The sequence below is a fragment of the Furipterus horrens genome, unplaced genomic scaffold, assembly GCF_987537825.1.
Source record: "Furipterus horrens unplaced genomic scaffold, mFurHor1.1.pri manual_scaffold_4, whole genome shotgun sequence".
In the NCBI taxonomy this organism is placed as follows: Eukaryota; Metazoa; Chordata; class Mammalia; order Chiroptera; family Furipteridae; genus Furipterus; species Furipterus horrens.
Genome location: NW_028327174.1, coordinates 113,033,733 through 113,052,293, shown reverse-complemented (window position 1 = coordinate 113,052,293; position 18,561 = coordinate 113,033,733). Strand labels below are relative to the sequence as shown.

At 39.3% G+C, this 18,561-nt stretch overlaps 2 protein-coding genes across 2 annotated transcripts in view; one reads left to right on the top strand and one right to left on the bottom strand.

Moving 5' to 3' along the window:
- Nucleotides 1-18,561, bottom strand: part of CENPP (centromere protein P) — a 384,243-nt gene that overhangs the window by 159,483 nt on the left and 206,199 nt on the right. The gene's annotated exons all lie outside the window — the stretch shown is intronic.
- LOC150012693 (tubulin alpha-1A chain-like) lies at nt 939-2,291 on the top strand. The gene has a single exon (XM_090275752.1). The coding sequence runs from the start codon at nt 939-941 to the stop codon at nt 2,289-2,291; it is 1,353 nt and encodes a 450-aa protein (XP_090131878.1).

Here is an 18,561-nt window from a genome sequence, read left to right as displayed (position 1 = left end):
GGCAAAATCAAAACAAAGGGAGAATCTTAAAGGCAGCAAAAAAGAAACAGCTAATAATATACAAGGAAGCTCTGATAAGGCTGATTTCTCAACAGAAACACTACAAGCCAGAAGGAAATGGCAAAAAATATTTTAAGCAATGAAAAACAAAGGCTGGTAATTAAGGCTACTCTACCCCGCAGTGCTCTTATTCAAAATGAAAGTTAATATAAAGGGTTTCCCAGACAAAAGAAGGCTAAAAGAATACATCACCACTATACCATCATTGCAAGACATGCTAAGGGGACTGCTTTAAGATGAAGAAAAAGAATGAGAGGAACAGTTACAAAGGAAAAAAATTAAAATAAATAAGTAACTATCAATAATAACCTTAAATGTAAAAGGATTAAATGCTCCAATCAAAAGACAGAGGGCAACTGAATGGATAAGAAAACATGACCCACATATATGCTGTCTACAAGAGACTCACCTCAAAGCAGCAGATCTACACAGACTGAAAGTGAAGGGATGGAAAAAATATTGCAAGCAAATGGACATGAAAAAAAGCTAGGGTAGCAATACCTACATTAGACAAAATAGACTTCAATACAAAGGCCATAAAAAGAGACAGAGAAAGACACTACATAATACTTAAGGGAAGAATTCATCAAGAAGATATAACTCTAGTAAACATGTATGCACCCAACAAAGGGGCATCCAAATATATAAGGAAAATCTTGAAGGACTTCAAGAACGATATAGACAGCAACACACTTATCATTGGGCACATTAACACCCCACTGTCAACAACACATAGATCTTCAAAACAAAAAAATCAACAAGAATATTGTGGCACGAGCAGGTTCTCTTACATCGACCGCTTAAGAGTCATGCTGTAAGAAGCAACAACCTCTCTTCTTCCTCTCCGTCATCCATTAGACAGCCGTAAAGCAGCAACCATGCGTGAATGTATCTCCATCCACATTGGCCAGGCTGGTGTCCAGACTGGCAACGCCTGCTGGGAGCTCTACTGCCTAGAACATGGCATCCAGCCTAATGGCCAGATGCCAAGTGACAAGACTATTGCGGGGGGAGATGACTCCTTCAACACCTTCTTCAGTGAGACAGGTGCTGGCAAGCATGTGCCCAGGGCAGTGTTTGTAGACCTGGAACCCACAGTCATTGATGAAGTTCGCACTGGTACCTACTGCCAGCTCTTCCACCCTGAGCAGCTGATCACAGGCAAGGAAGATGCTGCCAATAACTATGCCCGTGGACATTACACCATTGGCAAGGAGATCATTGATCTTGTCCTGGACCGAATTCAGAAACTGGCTGACCAGTGCACAGGTCTTCAGGGCTTCTTGGTTTTCCACAGCTTTGGTGGGGGAACTGGTTCTGGGTTCACCTCCCTGCTGATGGAGCGCCTCTCTGTCGATTATGGCAAGAAGTCCAAGCTGGAGTTCTCCATTTACCCAGCCCCCCAGGTTTCCACAGCTGTAGTTGAACCCTACAACTCCATCCTCACCACCCACACCACCCTGGAGCACTCTGATTGTGCCTTCATGGTTGACAATGAGGCCATCTATGGCATCTGTCGTAGAAACCTGGATATTGAGCGCCCAACCTACACTAACCTGAATAGGTTGATAGGTCAAATTGTGTCCTCCATCACTGCTTCCCTCAGGTTTGATGGAGCCCTGAATGTCGATCTGACTGAATTCCAGACCAACCTGGTGCCCTATCCCCGCATCCACTTCCCTCTTGCCACATATGCCCTTGTCATCTGTGCTGAGAAAGCCTACCATGAACAGCTTTCTGTAGCAGAGATCACCAATGCGTGCTTTGAGCCAGCAAACCAGATGGTGAAATGTGACCCTCGCCACGGTAAATACATGGCTTGCTGCCTGTTGTACCATGGTGATGTGGTTCCCAAAGATGTCAATGCTGCCATTGCCACTATCAAGACCAAGCGTATCATCCAGTTTGTGGACTGGTGCCCCACTGGCTTGAAAGTTGGCTTTAATTACCAGCCTCCCACTGTGGTGCCTGGTGGAGACCTGGCCAAAGTACAGCGAGCTGTGTGCACGCTGAGCAACACCACAGCTATTGCTGAGGCCTGGGCTCGCCTGGACCACAAGTTTGACCTGATGTACGCCAAGCGTGCTTTTGTCCACTGGTACGTGGGTGAGGGCATGGAGGAAGGAGAGTTTTCTGAGGCCCGTAAGGACATGGCTGTCCTAGAGAAGGATTATGAGGAGGTTGGTGTGGATTCTGTTGAAGGAGAGGGTGAGGAGGGAGAGGAATACTAAAGTTAAAACGTCAATGGTGCTTGCTGCTTTTACAGGGAAGCTTATTCTGTTTCAAACATGAAAAGTTGTGGTCTGATCAGTTAACTTGTATGTAGCAGTGTATACTCATACAATTACTGGCCTATGCTTTAAAACATGAAGCTTTGTTACAGACCCAGCTAGTCCACTTCTCTGAAGGGTTTGAATAAAGTATTCCCTGTCTTAAATGAAAAGAAAAAAAAAAAAGAATATTGTGGCACAAAATGACATTCTAGATCAAAGGAACTTAATTGATATAAACAGAAACTATCAGCCCAAAGAAGCAACATATGCAGTCTTTTCAAATGCACATGGAACATTCTTAAAAATAGACCACACAGTAGGACACAAAACAAGTATCAACAAGTTCAGGAAAATTGAAATCATATCAAGCATTCTCTCAGATCACAATGGCTGGAAACTAGAATCCAAACTCAAGATGAAAACTCAAAAACGTTCAATTCATGGAGACTGAAGAGCATGATAGTAAACAATGAATGGGTTGACAATGAGCTCAAGGAAGAAATCAAAAAGTTTCTGGAAACAAATGAAAATGAAGACACGACAACCCAAGAGTTATGGGACACACCAAGGCAGTCCTGAGATGTAAGTTCATAGCAATACAGGCCTATGTAAAAAAGATAGAAAAATTTCAAATGAACAACGTAACCCTACATCTACAACAGCTAGAGGAACAACAACAAACAAAGCCTAGAGCTAGTAAAAAAGAGGAAATATCAAGATCAGAATGGAATTAAGTGACATAGAGACTAAACAAACAATTCAAAAGATCAGTAAATCCAGGAGTTGGTTCTTTGAAAAGATAAACAAGATTGACAAACTTTTAACCAGACTCATCAGAAAAAAAAGAAAAGGACCTGCATAAATAAAATTGGAAACAAAAGAAGAGAAACAACAACCAATACCAAAGAAAAACAAAGGTTTAAAAGTAATTACTATGAAAAACTATATGCCACGAAATTGGACAACCTGGATGAAATGGAAAAATTTCTGGAAACATATACTCTTCCAGAACTGAATCAAGAAGCAGCAGAAAGCCTGAATAGACTAAAAACAACTAGTGAATTTGAAGCAGTAATCAAAAACCTTCCAGGACACAAAAGCCCTGGACCAGATGGCTTTACAGGTAAATTTTACCAAACATTTAGGGAAGAATGAACTCCTGTTCTTCTCAAACTATTCCAAAAAAATTCAAGGAGAGGGAAGACTCCCAAACTCTTTCTATGAGGCCAGTATTATCCTAATTCCAAAACCAGGTCAAGACACAACAAAGAAGGAAAACTAAGGGCCAATATCACTGATGAATACAGATGATAAAATCCTCAACAAAATATTGACAAACTGGATCCAGCAATACATTCTAAAGATCATACCCCATAATCCAGTGGGATTCATCCCAGAGATGCAGGATGGTATAATATTTGCAAATCAATAACTGTAATACACCACATAAACAAAATGAAAGACAAAAATCACATGATCATACCAACAGATGGTGAAAAAGCAATTGATAATGTACAGCATCTATTTATGATAAAAACACTCAGCAAAGTGGGAATAGAGGGAGCATATCTCAACATAATAAAGGCCATATACAAGAAACATACAGCTAACATCATAGTCAATGGGCAAAAACTAAAAGCTTTCCCCCTTAGATCAGGAACAAGTGAAGGGTATCCACTTTCCCCACTTCTATTCAACATAATTTTGCAAGTTCTAGCCAGAGCAATAAGACAAGAAAAAGAAATAGAAGGCATCTAATCTGGAAAGGAGGAAAAAAAATTGTCATTATTTGCAGGAATTATGATAGTGTACATAGAAAATCCTATAAGCTCCAGCAAAAAGTACTCATCCTAATAAGTGAATTTGGCAAAATAGCATCATACAACGTCAATATTCAAAAATAAAAGGCATTTTTGTCAATCAACAATGAAATAGCAGAAATAGAAACTAGGGGAAAATTCCATTTACTATAGCAACAAGAAAAATAAAATACATAGGAATACACTTAACCAATGAGGTAAAGGACCTTTAATAAGAAAACCACAGAACACTGTAGAAAGAAATTAAGGAAGATACAAATAAATGGAAGCATATACTGTATTCATGGATTGGAAGAATTAATATCATTAAAAGTCAATACTACCCAAAAAACTCTACAGATTCAACATAATCCCTATTAAAATAACAATGATATAATTCACAGATCTAGAACAAATATTTCAAAAATGACACCGAATAGCATCAGCAATCTTGAAAAAGAAGAACAAAGTAGGTGGAATCATAATACCTGATAACAAGGTCACTGTAATAAAGAAAAGTCTGGTACTGGCATAAAAACAGACATATAAAGACTTCTGGCCAGTACGGAGGCGTAGACAGACACGCTGCGTCTCTCTCCACAACTAAGAAGGAATACAACTACCTCAAACTAGAAACAACCCTGGTTTGATTCCCAGTTAGGGCACATAACTAGGTTGCACATCAGGTCCCCAGTTGGGGGCACGAGTGAGAGATAACCACACAGTGATGTTTCTCTCCCTTTCTTTCTCCTTCCCCCTCTCTCTATAAATAAATAAAGAAACAAATAAATGATTTTTAAAAACAACAAGAAACTAGAAACAACCAGAAGTTCCAGAAAACCAAACTACATGGAAGTCCAGCAAAAAAAGATATAAAGAAGAAATACTCATCCAGACAGGTAGGAGGAGCGGAGAGGACACGGTGTGGTGGCAGCAGCAGTGACAGGCCAGTAGAAAGCAGCCACATGTTTAAAAAAATCAGGAGGGACACCTGGGGAGCTTTCCCAGCTCCTCACCAGAACTCGAAGCCCAAAGTCCCAGAACCAGGGAAAATCAGGCCTCATTACTTCTGACTGTGCAGACCAATGGGGGTTGGGGTGAAGGCAGAAACTGCCGGTCTCTCAGCAGAGTCCGACTGTATAAAGGGCCCCCAGAATCCTAGAACATCCGTAGACCCATCCACTCTGGGAACGACGGCCAGGGCAGTAGCTAGAGGGGTGCCAGTCTGGTGCGGGAGTGGGAGAGGTGCTTGAAAAAGGGGCGAGTACTGAGTAGGTGGCATTGTTCCCTCTCGGACACCTCCTCCACAAAGAGCACCACAGCATGGTGAAACAGGTGGCCCTGTACTGACCAATCCCTAAGGCTCCACCCCTTACAATATAACAGGAGCAATAGCTCTACCTGGGACGTGGAGGCAAACAAACACAGGAGCCTGTCAGAATGAGGAGACAGAAAAGTATGGCCCAAAAGGGGGAACGGATCAAGGTTCCAGTGGGAGAACTAAGCGACGAGGAGATAGCCAACCTAACAGATGAGATAGACAACCTAACAGACACAGAATTCCAACACTGGTGATAAAGATGCTCACAGGCTTGACAGATATGCTTGAGAATGGCAAATGCATAAGAGAAGAAGTGAAGGCTATGCTAAGTGAAACGAAGGAAAATCCACACAAAACCAATGGTGAAGGGAAGGAAACTGGCGTTCAAATCAATGACTTGGAACATAAGGAAGAAAAAAACAGTCAACCATGCAGAATGAGGAAGCAAGAATTGAAAAAAATGAGGAAAACTTCCCAAATTTTGCGAAGGAGATGGACATACAGGTCCAGGAAGCACGAAGGGTCCCGGGCGATCTGAACCCAGAGGGGACCACACCAGGACACATCATGATTGAGATGCCAAAGGTGAAAGATAAAGACAGAGTCCTGGGGGCAGCAGGAGAGAGGTGGAGAGTTGCTTGTAGGGGGGTGCCTATAGGACTATCAGCTGATTTCTCAGAGGACACTTTGCAGGCACGAAGAGACGGCAAGCAGAAGAAAGGAAATAATAAAGATCAAAATGGAAATAAATGACAGCCTAAAATAAAATATAAAACATCCATGAAACCAAGAGTTAATTCTTTGAAAAGATAAACAAGATTTATAAACCTTTAACCACACTCATCAAGACAAAAAGAGAGGACCCAATAAATAAAATCAGAAATGAAAGAGTAGAAGTCACAACTGATACCCCAGAATTACAAAGCATTAAAGAAAATAATTATAAACAACTATATGCCAACAAATTGGACAATCAGGGGCCAAATGGATAAATTCCTAGAAACATACAATCTTCAAAAACTAAATCAGGAAGAATCAGAAAACATGAATAGACCAATTACAACTTATTATATCAAAGCAATAATCAAAAAACTTCCAGAAAACAAAAGACTGGACTAGATGGCCACACAGGCAAATTTAATCAAATATTCATGGAAGAACTAACAGGTATCCTGATCAAACTATTCCAAAAGTTCAAGAGAAGGGAAGACTTTCAAGCTCTTTATATGAGGTCAGCATTATTCTAAATATAAAACTAGACAAAAACACTACAAAGAAAGAAAATTATAACCCAATATCCTTGATGAACATAGATACAAAAATCCTCAACAAAATATTAGCAAACCAAATCTAGCAATACATTAAAAACTCATATACCACAATCAAGTGGGATTTATTCATAGGATGCAAGGTTAAAACAATATCCACTAATCAATTTATGTAACAGACTATGTAAACAAAATAAAACATAGAAATCATATGATCATGCCCTAGCTGGTGCGGCTCAGTGGATTGAGTGCAGGACTGTGAACTGAAAGGTTGCCAGTTTGATTCCTGGTCACGGGACATACATGGGTTGTGGGCCGGCTCCAGCTACAGTTGTGTGAGAGGCAACCAGTCGATGTAGCTTTCGTGCATAATGATGTTTCTCTCCCTCTCTTTCTCTCTCCCCTCCCCTCTCTCTAAAAAATAATAAATAAAATCTTAAAAGAAATTATATGATTGTATCAAAAGATGCAGAAAAAGCATATGACAAATCCAGTACCTAACTCTTGGCAAAGTGGAAACAGAGGGGACATATCTCAACATAATAAAGGCCAGATATGACAAACTCACAGCCAACATTATACTCCATGGGGAACATCTAAAGCATTTTCTTTAATATCAGGAACAAGACAGAGATGTAAACTCTCACTGCTCTTATTCAACATCGTACTGGAAGTCATAGCCACAGCAATGAGGTAAGAGAAATGAAAGGCATACAAATTGGAAAGGAAGAGTAAAACATTATTTGCAGATGACATATTATATGTAGAGAGCCCTAAAGATTCCACCAAAAAACTACTAGAACTGATAAATAAATTCAGCAAGTAAAAGGATACAAAATAAATATCTAGAAATGAACTGCATTTCTATACACCAATAATGAACTATCATAAAGGGAAACTAAGAAAACAATTTCATTTACAATTGCATTAAAATAATTAGGAATAAATTTACCCAAGGAGGTAAAAGGCTTGTTCTTGAAAAATTATGAGACATTGAATACAGAAACTGAAAAAGGTATAAATAAATGAAAGCAAATACTGTGCTCACAGAGAGCAAGAATTAACATCATTAAAATGTCCATATCACCCAAAGCAATCTAAAGATTCAATGCAATTCTTATCAATATATACCAATAACATACTTCATAGAACTAGAATATTCAAAAATATTTATGTGGAACCACAAAAGACCCCAAACAACAGCAGCAACCTTGAGAAAGAAGAACAAAGTTGAAGGAATCACGCTACCTGATATCAAACTATTACATAAGCATATAGTAACCAAAACAGCATGGTACTTACTGTAAGGGGCAAGGGAACTGGTGACTCCCAAACCAGTAGAAAATAATTAGCAGCAAAGGACAAATGTAATCAAAGGTTCTCTGAGCCAGAGTTAACAGTTAATACTGAAAAAATTCAACAGGCTTGACTGGGGCCTTGAAATAGGTTTGGGATCAGTTGAAAGGGAAGGAATAAGTGAGAGATGTGTGCCTTGCAGAGTTGATGTTCACTGGTTAAGAGATGATACAGGAAACAAGAGGCCAGAAGGGCCTAGAAGGTCAAGAGATACCATAGGCCAAGAGATACCAGCCTTACTGAAACGAGGTGTGCAGATCATCAATGACAAACTCTGAAGGGAGAAATGTGCCATGAAAGCAATCGTTTAAGGAAAAAAGCCATCACTGCAATAATCTTGAAACAGTATGTGGGACCCACACAGCACAGGTCACAGGAGAAAACAGAAACAGGTATGACAGACTTCAAAGGAAATACCTGTGGGTAGAAGAGAAGGGAGCTCAAGAGAAGAACTGCTCTGAGTCTCAGTGGTGATGCTGAGAGGCTGAGAGAAACACACAGTTTGGGCAAGATCATGTTCAAGTTGGGGAGTTGCCGTGGATTTCAGGCAGCAGGACGAGAGGAATGAGAAAGGCAGAAATGCGTGCAGCTGGAGTTGAAACCACAGGCAAGGATGAAACTGAGAGGCATTTAAGGAGAAGGACAGGAGAGCCAGATTCTAACAGGCACCAGCCCCCAATGTCAAGAGGAGTGAATGAGCCAAGTGCACTGAAAGTTTCCATCTGACCTGAGCTGTGGTCTGGCCTCACAGAGGTTCTAGGGCACAAGACAAGCTGTGCCAGAAGTCTGGCTCCTGGGGAAGTGCCCCTCTCCCCTTGGCACTCTGTGTCACCACCCTGGTGACAGACAGATCTGGTATTATGAGTTAGATCTGTATTGATTATTCCTTTGCATATGTGGGGTGTTGCACAGTAGACAGGGGGTATACAGTAGTAAGTCTTCACTTAATGTGGTTGATAGGTTCTGTGACTTTAAATTAAACTATGTATAATAAAACCAATTTTATCATAGGCTAAGTGATATAAATAAGAGTTAAGTTTCTAAAGCATCTCATCAATGCTGTAGTATATAAAACAACATTGAATGAAAGGACATTATTTGAAGACCTGCTGTATTGTTTCTCCCAAAGAATGTAAAACTTAGAACAGAGACAATTCATTCCTTGGGTCCCTGTGTTCTGTGTACAAAGTCAGTGCTAAAATGACTGTTGATCCCCTAAATTGAATCAACTTATAAGTTGACCAAAGTTGATGTAAATATCACTCCTAAACAAAACAAAAAGAAATCTATAAATTTTAAGGATTTATAAAGTAAAAGTGAGAAATTGAACTGAAAAAGATTTATATAGTCATAAAACTAATAAGGAATAAGTTTTTGTTTTGTTTTATTTTTTTAATGCAGGAATAAGTTTTCTTATTAATATTTCCTGGTGTAGGTCTCAGAAAGCACAGAGCATATTTTATAAACAATTAAGTCATGCTTTGAAAACTGGTAATGCTTGGGAATGAACTCATTGTTCTGAATAAAAGCAACATTGACTATGTTTTCCAAAGCCATCATTTAAACATACCATGGATTACTAGGCTCAGAGATGCTGACATAAAAGAATGTAATACTCAAATTCTGCTGTTTAAGTAAAACCTCAAAGGGCCAAGTAAAACCCTCTATGATATCTATCCCAACATTTTCCCTCATTTAAAAAACAGCAAGTTTCCTCATAGAAGTGTTTACAGATTGATGATGACAACTACTCTTCTGTCCACAGCTGAATGTGAACTCAAATCCATGGTCAGCTAAAATTCAAAAATAGTAGAAGTAACCGTGAAAAGAGTCAGAAGTTTCTGGCCATCTCTAAACAAAAATGAGTATCGTGGTTCTGAACTGGAATCCTTATTAGCTCTGGACTTGGCCAAGGTAGACTCTGATTTCCAGTTTGTCACCCATTGAATTGAGGGGAACACCTATCTCCCAAGTCTGCTGTGAAGGTTAAATGAGGTTATGTCAATGACAGTGCTGGGAAAGGGTGAATGTCAGATACGATGAGTGTTCATTTCTTCATTGATAGGTACTGGGAAACCAGCAAGCAGGAAGGTTCTGAGACTTGTTCAAGGATGCCAGGCCTCTTAATATGGCAGATATTAATTATCCAAGTAAATTGATTCCTTAAATTGTGAAATATAGTGGGAAAATGAGCGATCCTTTCACACTAAGACAGGGGTCAGCAAATACTCTCTGTAGAGGGCCAGGCTCCACTGGGATACTGCTGCCATATCAGCAGTGATCCCAAGCTCATCCCAAGTGACCCATCACATAGAGCAGGGTAAACCAGAGTAAAACGTGCTCCAGCAGGGGCTCCATAAATGCAGAGTAAAACTAAGATACAGAGTCTGAACTACTTCTTGTCATGGACATGGGAGTAGTTTAGAAGCAGGTTTTTAAAAAAATCCCGATTAGAAAGAAAAGTGAATCTGACCTATAATAAATGTGATTACTTTCAACTCCTAAAACAGGTTAAAAACTGTGTTTAAGATAGATAGACTTAGTTGGGTGGTTCAGGTGATTGAAGTGTCATCCTATATACCAAAAGACTGCAGGTTTGATTGCCGATCAGGGCACATAACTATGTTGCAGGTTCGATCCCCAGTTGGGGCATGTATGGGAGGGAGGCAACTGATTGATGTTTGTTGCATCAATGTTTCTCTCTCTCTCTCTCTCTCTCTTTCTCTCCCCTTCCTAAAATCAATAAAACCATATCCTCAGATGAGGATTTTTTTTAATTAAGAAAAAAAAAAAAAAGCCAGCCAAACTAGATGAGTATTTGATCAATAAACCTGCCCTGCAGATAAATTCCTACCTCTGAGACAACCCATGGGGACTGTACAGTGATAAGAGGAAGCCTTGGCTTTCTTGATCTACAGCCAGGTGCAGCATGCTCTGGGCAGATGGTTTTCCTGGGGAGTTTAATTATTTAATTACTGTCCCTGTGGCTGAACCTAATCCAACAGATCCAGAGGCATTTAAATTGTTTTCAGAAAAACTAAAATATACCGTAAATACTGCACTTATGTGTTAGTACATGTTTGATCCAATGTATCTTAAATACCATATTCTAACCTATTACTCACATCTCTGCTTCAACATGCTGAACAGGAACAGATAAGCCATACTGAAATTTGTTCTGTCACACAGTTATTTGCAGACAAGTGAATGTTCCTAACTTAGTAACAGCTTAGTGATCACATAACTAAGAAATACAAGCGTGACTATTTCTTCGTTGAAGTTATGTTTCTTTGTTCACATGAACATGAATAAAATAAAAACTTAGGGTCTAGAATATTTTTTTCCTTGGCACAAAATGTGAAGAATGTGAGTCTACACAAGGGAAAGCAGATTGTATTGAAAATAACATGTGATTGCACTAAATACATATTAGTTTGAAATTGAAATACATCATGTTATTAAAATGTCATTTGTTCTTAAGTAACAGAATCTTTGTGGTCAAATAAACTTACATTAAACTATCGACTGATACAAGCAACCGTTTTTTTAAAGTATATTTTATTGCTTATGTTGTTACAGTTGTCCCAATTTCTTTTCCCTTTGCTCCCTTCTGCCCAGTAACCCCGTTCCCTCCAGCAATCCCACTCTCCCCCCCTTAGTTCATGTCCATGGGTCATGCATATAAGTTCTTTGGCTTCACCCTTTCCTATATTTTTCTTAACATCCCCTGTCTATTTTGTACTTACCAATTATGCTTCTTAATCCCTGCACCACTTCCCGATTTCTCCCTCTTTCCCCTCCCAGCTGATAACCCTCCAAATGATCCCCATACTATGATTCTATTCCTATTCTGGTTGTTTACTTAAGCTTTTATTTTTCATTTTTATTTTTTTAGGTTCTATTATTGATAGTTGTGAGTTTGTTATCATTTTAATGTTCATAGTTTTGATCCTCTTTTTCTTAAATAAGTCCCTTTAATATTTCATAAAATAATGGCTTGGTGATGATGAACTCCTTTAGCTTTACCTTGTCTTGGAAGCACTTCATCTGCCTTTCCATTATAAATGATAGCTTTGCTGGATAGAGTAATCTTGGTTGTAGGTCCTTGCTTTTCATCAATTTGAATACTTCTAGCCAGTCTCTTCTTGTCTGCAAAGTTTCTTTTGAGCAATCAGCTGACAGTCTTATAGGAACTCTTTTGTAGGTAACTCTTCTTTTCTCTTGCTGCTTTTAAGATTTTCTCTTTTTCTTTAATTTTTGTCATTTTAATTATGATGTGTCTTGGTGTGGTCTGTTTGGGTCCATCTTGTTTGGGACTCTCTGTGCTTCCTGGACTTGTATGTCTCTTTCCTTCACCAAATTAGAACGTTTTCCTTCATTATTTTTTCATGTAAGTTTTCAATTTCTCGCTCTTCATCTTCTTCTGGCACCCCTATGATTTAGATGTCGGCAAGTTTAAAGTTGTCCTAGAGGTTCCTAAGACTCCCCTTGTTTTTTTTCTATTCTCATTTCTTCGTTTTGTATTGGTTGACTGTTTTTTTCTTCCTTAAGTTCCAAATCATCTATTTGAACCCTTGATTTCTTCCCTGGTTTCATGTGGATTTTCCTTCATTTCACTTAGCATAGCCTTCACTTCTTCCCTTCTGCATTTGCCATACTCAAGCATATCTGTTAAGCCTGTGGGCATTTTTATCAACCGTGTTTTGAACTCTGCATCTGTTAGGTTGGCTATCGCCTGGTCTGTTAGGTTGGCTATCTCCTCATCGCTTAGTTCTCCCACTGGAACCTTGATCTGTTCCCTCTTTTGGGCCATACTTCTCTATCTCCTCAACTTGATAGGCTCCTGTGTTTGCCTGTGTCTTGATAGTTGTGAGTTTGTTATCATTTTAATATTCATAGTTTTGATTCTCTTTTTCTTAAATAAGTCTCTTAGATAGAGCCGTTACACCTGTTACATTGTAAGGAGCAGAGCCTTAGGTATTCATCAGCACAGAGCAACCTGTTTCACCCCATTCTGATGCTGTATGTGTGGGAGAGAGAACAATGCCACTTGCTCAGCACTCACCCCTTTTCCAGGCATTTCTCCCACTTCCTGTATGGGACTGGCTCCTCTCTAGCTGTTGCCTTGGCCATGGTTCCCAGAGTGGGTTGGTGCAGATGTTCTAGGACTTCAGGGGCCCTTTAAACAAGTTGATTCTGCTGAGAGACTGGCAGTTTCTTCCTCCACCACAACCCCCACTGGCTTTCACAGTCATAAACAATGAGGCTTTATTTTCCTCAGCACTGGCACCATGAACTGCATGGTCTGGTCTGGTGCTGGGAGCGCTCCCCAGGTGTGCCTCCCTACTTTTAAAAATGTGTGACTGTGCTTTCTTCTGGCCAGCCACAGACGGTGTCGCCGCCAGCTCCACACCATGTCCTCTCCACTCCAGCACCACCACTCCTACCTGTCTAAATGAGTATTTCTTCTTTATATCTTTGTTTGCTGGACTTTCATGCAGCTCTATATTTTGGAACTTTTGGTTGTCTCTAGTTTTGAGGTAGTTATATTCCTTCTAGTTGTGGAGGGAGATGCAGCATGTCTACCTATGCCTCCATCTTGGCCAGAAGTCCCAAGCAAATCTTTTTATAAGTTAGAATCTGATGGAGGTTCATTTATTTTGAATAAGTTAAGATTACATTCACGATTACCAAATTTATATATGTACTATTGGATACGCAAATTTAACTAGTATTGTGATCCTCAGAATAAAGAACGCACTATAAAATGTAAATCTATTATAGGGCTGTAGTTCTTAACTATCTGAAGAATAAACCCCTTTGAAACTATGATGAAAACTATGATGAACCTTCTATACAGAAAAAAAAGCACATATACAAACACTTTGCATGTATCAAAAGATTCATATAACCATTCAAAATCCTCTAGGGATTCATGTAACCTAGGTTAAGAATGCCTCCTAGGGTAACTCCTTAATTAACTTAAAATAAATTTTACATGTAAATACTTAAATAGAGTTATGGATAAATCAAAGAGTTAAAATCAAGGCAAATGGCCTTGTTTCTCCCACTTATTTAGTACTTATTCCCCCATTTATTTAGAAATACTTTTAGGGCCATAGAAAAGGTAAAATACAATGAACATCTATATACTATTCATCTACATGCAGCAATTAATATTTTTTTCACATTCATTTTATGTCTTTCTCTCTTTCCATATCCATATCTATACATATATACATACATATATCTGTACAATGGAACCTTGGTTCTGGAACTTAATTTGTTCCAGAAAACTGTTCAAGAAGCAATTTGTTCAAAAACCAAATCTCATTTGTTTGTTGCCTGAGAGATGGTAACCGATCATACAGATACCAGCATGAAAGGGTTGTTGGGTAGAGGGAATAGAGATTCGAAGTTTTGTTAGACAACCAAGACATTTTCTTCTATGAACAACTTGGCTGAGAGTGAAACTGTTCAAGAACCAAGATGTTCAAGAACTGAGGTTAGACAGTACTTGCAGAGAACAGGACCACTGGAATGTAAGCTGAAGATAGTATAACACGTCACTTCGCTATGAATCTTCTCTATGAATTCCTCTCTCTTTTTTAACATTCTCACCTGAGAATATGTTTATTGATGTGAGAGAGAGGAAGAGGAGAGGGGATGAGGGTGAGATAGGGAGAGAGAGAGAGAGGGAGAGAAACACTGATGTGAGAGTTAGAGAGAAACATAGATCAGCTGCCACATCCTAGGTATGTGCCCTGACTGGGGATTAAACCTGCAACCTTTTGGTGTACAGGATGACACTCGAACCAACTGAGGTACACAGGCCAGGGCTGCAAGGTAAGATTTTGAATCTGTGTGACTATTTTGCCATCCAATAACCTTTTACTTAGTGGTTTTATCTTTCATTATCTTTGCCTAAATCAATCACTATATTGGAGGTTTTGCAGTGGTGCTTTTATAACGCTAAGATTCCTTCTGTACTCATTAGTTGGCATTCTTTGATAGAGAATCTCTGACTCTTTTGACACTCTTCTCTGTTACTATATAGAAAAGTTTGCATTTGATGCATTATATAATCCATTGCCACCCCTGTTCTTTCTGAGGTGCTCGAACTACCTTCATGTTGGTTTCTATGTTCTGTTCACATGTCCACAGTCATTTCTGTACACTTTCATGCCTGTTGATAGATATTTCAGGCACACCTCATACTTCCCTGGTCCTGACCTGGTACCTCTAATAGAAAATGGTCCCTAAAAACACATAGCTGGAAGTTAGATGCACTCTCTGTTTTTAAGACTTTTTAGTGGAAAGTACTCAGAAATTTATTTAAAACAAAGCCATCACTTGTACCCACTCTTCAAAACAAACTGACTTTTGAGGCATTATTTCAAAATATTTGAAACCCACACAATATTATAAACTGTATAAGTCCTTTGTTTTTCATAAACTTAATTCATTTTAAATGAAAATTTATGGCATAAATTTATAGTCAGAGAGAAATCTCCCTCAGCCTGCAAGTCGCAAAAGCAAGTGTTCAACAGCACGTGGGATAAAGAAGGGCGATAAGGCCAAAAACCAGGAACCACGAGCTCATTTGAAGGAGGTCATTATGAGCTCAGCCAACTGCTGGAACTGCACAGGAATTAAGAGCTGACCTTAATTGTCAGGTTGCATTTCAAAGATATTCTATAAATTTGGGTTTGATATAAAATTTCCTGGTTTATAAAAAATACCATATGCTTCAAACAAAACACATCTGCAGGCTGAATACTAACCATGGGTCATGACCTACAGTATAAAGGCAATTCATTATAAACCACAGAACCTAGTCCACAGTAAGAGTCACCTGAACATTCAAAACAACCTATGAAATTATAACCATCTATTCCTTTCAGAAGTCTTGCGAATGCCTACTATATACAACCTTTATGTTATGCATAAAGAACATACATCATCTATATCCTAAGACTCAGTGGCCTAGGACACTCTTAAACTGGGTATTTCTTTTCAAGGCATTCTCCTGTACAACCTTCAGGGTTTCTCTAATGACTGATCAGCACATTCCCCGAATCTTGCTTTTCTCTGTAGCACTTACACTATTCACTGAATGAACAGACAGACCAACAGATTCCTTGTAGCTTCTACTACATGAGACTGTTACATAATCCATTCCAATGTACTTAGAAGGTGAGGGCAGAAAAGGAGGAGAGACACCAGATACTGGCTGCAGAACACCACAAAACTCAATCACCTGAGGGGTACCTGAGCTCGGAAAGGCATCACATGTGGCCACAGTCACTCCTAATCCTTACTTATGGGATTTTTAATTTGAACAAGATGATTTCTAAGGTATTTTCTAGTTCTTATTTGCTTGGGTTTGGACTACTCCATTTCTAAAGTAGGAGGTGGTCAGGAAAGGGTCTTAAAAATTATATGTGAGCTTGGCTTAAACAATTTATTTTTATCTTTACATGGTTGGAATATATCAAGCCATGCAAAAAATTTGTGGTGTTGACATTGCTTTTATAGCAATTTATGTCTCTATTCATAAAATTTTAGTACAGAGAATATTACTTTTTCACCCTGGCTGGTGTGTCTCAATGGATTGAGTGCCAGCCTGTGAACTGAAAGGGTGCTGGTTCAATTTCCAGTCAGGGCACATGCCTGGGTTGTGGGCCAGGTCCCCAGTTGGGGGCGTGCAAGAGGCAACTAAGCAATGTTTCTCTTGCACATAGATGTTTCTCTCACTCTCTACCTCCCTCCCCTCCCCTCCCCTCCCCCTAAAAATAAATAAATAAATAGTTTAAAATACATTACTTTTTCAGTTTTGTAACTTATTTTCTTGTTTACCATGTAATATTGTGCTGGTTATTCACGATTCCCAACAATATTGTTTTATGTAGTAAAACTAATTCTCCAGTATTAAGACCAAAGCATCAGGAAGCAAAAACCAAACAAAAATAATAAATGTGTAGAAAAGAATTAGGTCCCCACCACAGAACCCCTACAGGAACCAAAAGCAGAAAATCTGCTCCTCACACTACTTTAGGGAAGAGGAGGTGCACTGCTGTGTCTGGAATAACAACCTGCAAAGATGTGGGACAAAACTTCAGTTCCTGTCCAAATGTTGAGTCCCCACACATGGGCCATCTCTACAGTTGTGTGAAGCTTTACACCCTGCAGTCCCAAGACTATGGGAGGGTGTCTGTGCCCTAGGAGGGATCCTTATCCACACTCTCTGCAGATTAGGGTGAATAAGCCAAATACACTGACCCCAAGGCAGCATTACATTCCATTGCCAATTTCTTTTCCCAAGTCATCTGACCAAAGATCAAAGCAAGATGCTGGAAGAAGACAAGCTCAGGGCGCACAGTAGGGAGAGGAGAAAAAGGCTATAACACACCTTTAGAAAAACCTCACAGGAAGTTTTTCTAAAGGTATGTTCATATTTTTGTAATATATACTTCAGATAAAAGTAAAAAAATGACAGAAAATATTGAGCAGGACAAACGTGATTTTTTTCCAAGGGCTTTTCATTTACAGTGGCTGCCTGATGGAACTTGGGTTAATAAAACCCAGTTCAACTTTCAAGGTGTCCCTATTATCAAGGTCATACACATATCTTGTTTTGAATGAAACATAACTGAATAAATGAGAATATGAGCATTCTAACCAAATAGGAGTACTGCCACCCTTCAGGTGCTGCAGGCCTGAACCTTCTCAGGCCTAGTGTAAGAAACTGTCCACCTCGGGGTTCAAGGAAAGGTACTCTATTTAGGCAGGGGCTGGCCACCTGCACATCCGAGACATGGTACTCTCTCTATGGTTGTGGCTGCCATTTCTCTGGAGAAGGGAAAAGATAGTCAGAATCTTTATGGCAGGAGAGAACAAACTCTGCTAACTGACTAGAAATGCACTCTGCAACCAGGCTGGCCCCAAAATTTGAAAATCAGGAAGACCCACTGGCATCATCTAGCACTAGTCAGTCTTTCTCACCAGACTTAGGAAAATGTCTTCTCTCGAAGGATGATGTCTTATTTGATGTATAGTGTCTTTCTGCTCCTGAGTCCTCCCTAAAAACTGTGTGGTCACAGCTGATATTCTCCTGAAAAAAGAAAGCCCAAGCAGGTGTCACCTGGATGCAGGTGTCTATGCCTGTATCACGGCATACAGGCTGAGACCTGGGGCATTACACAGGGTCTGGTCTGCAGCTCCCCTGGCATGCCTAGAGCAGGGCTAGAAGCTTTTTAAAAATCTTGAGAAGCATGCTTTATATAATAACTTTAGTCACAAGAAGAAAACAACAGCATGGCTCCTTTCTCAGACACTTTCTAGAGTTTTGTTTCATACTTCAATAATGTTCATATGCTTTACTAAGATTGATAAATATTTTGTTTGTCTATATAGGGTGAATAATTTTTAAATTTATAAGTATTCATTCAATTAAGAATTTCATGAAGTATTTTTTCAAATTA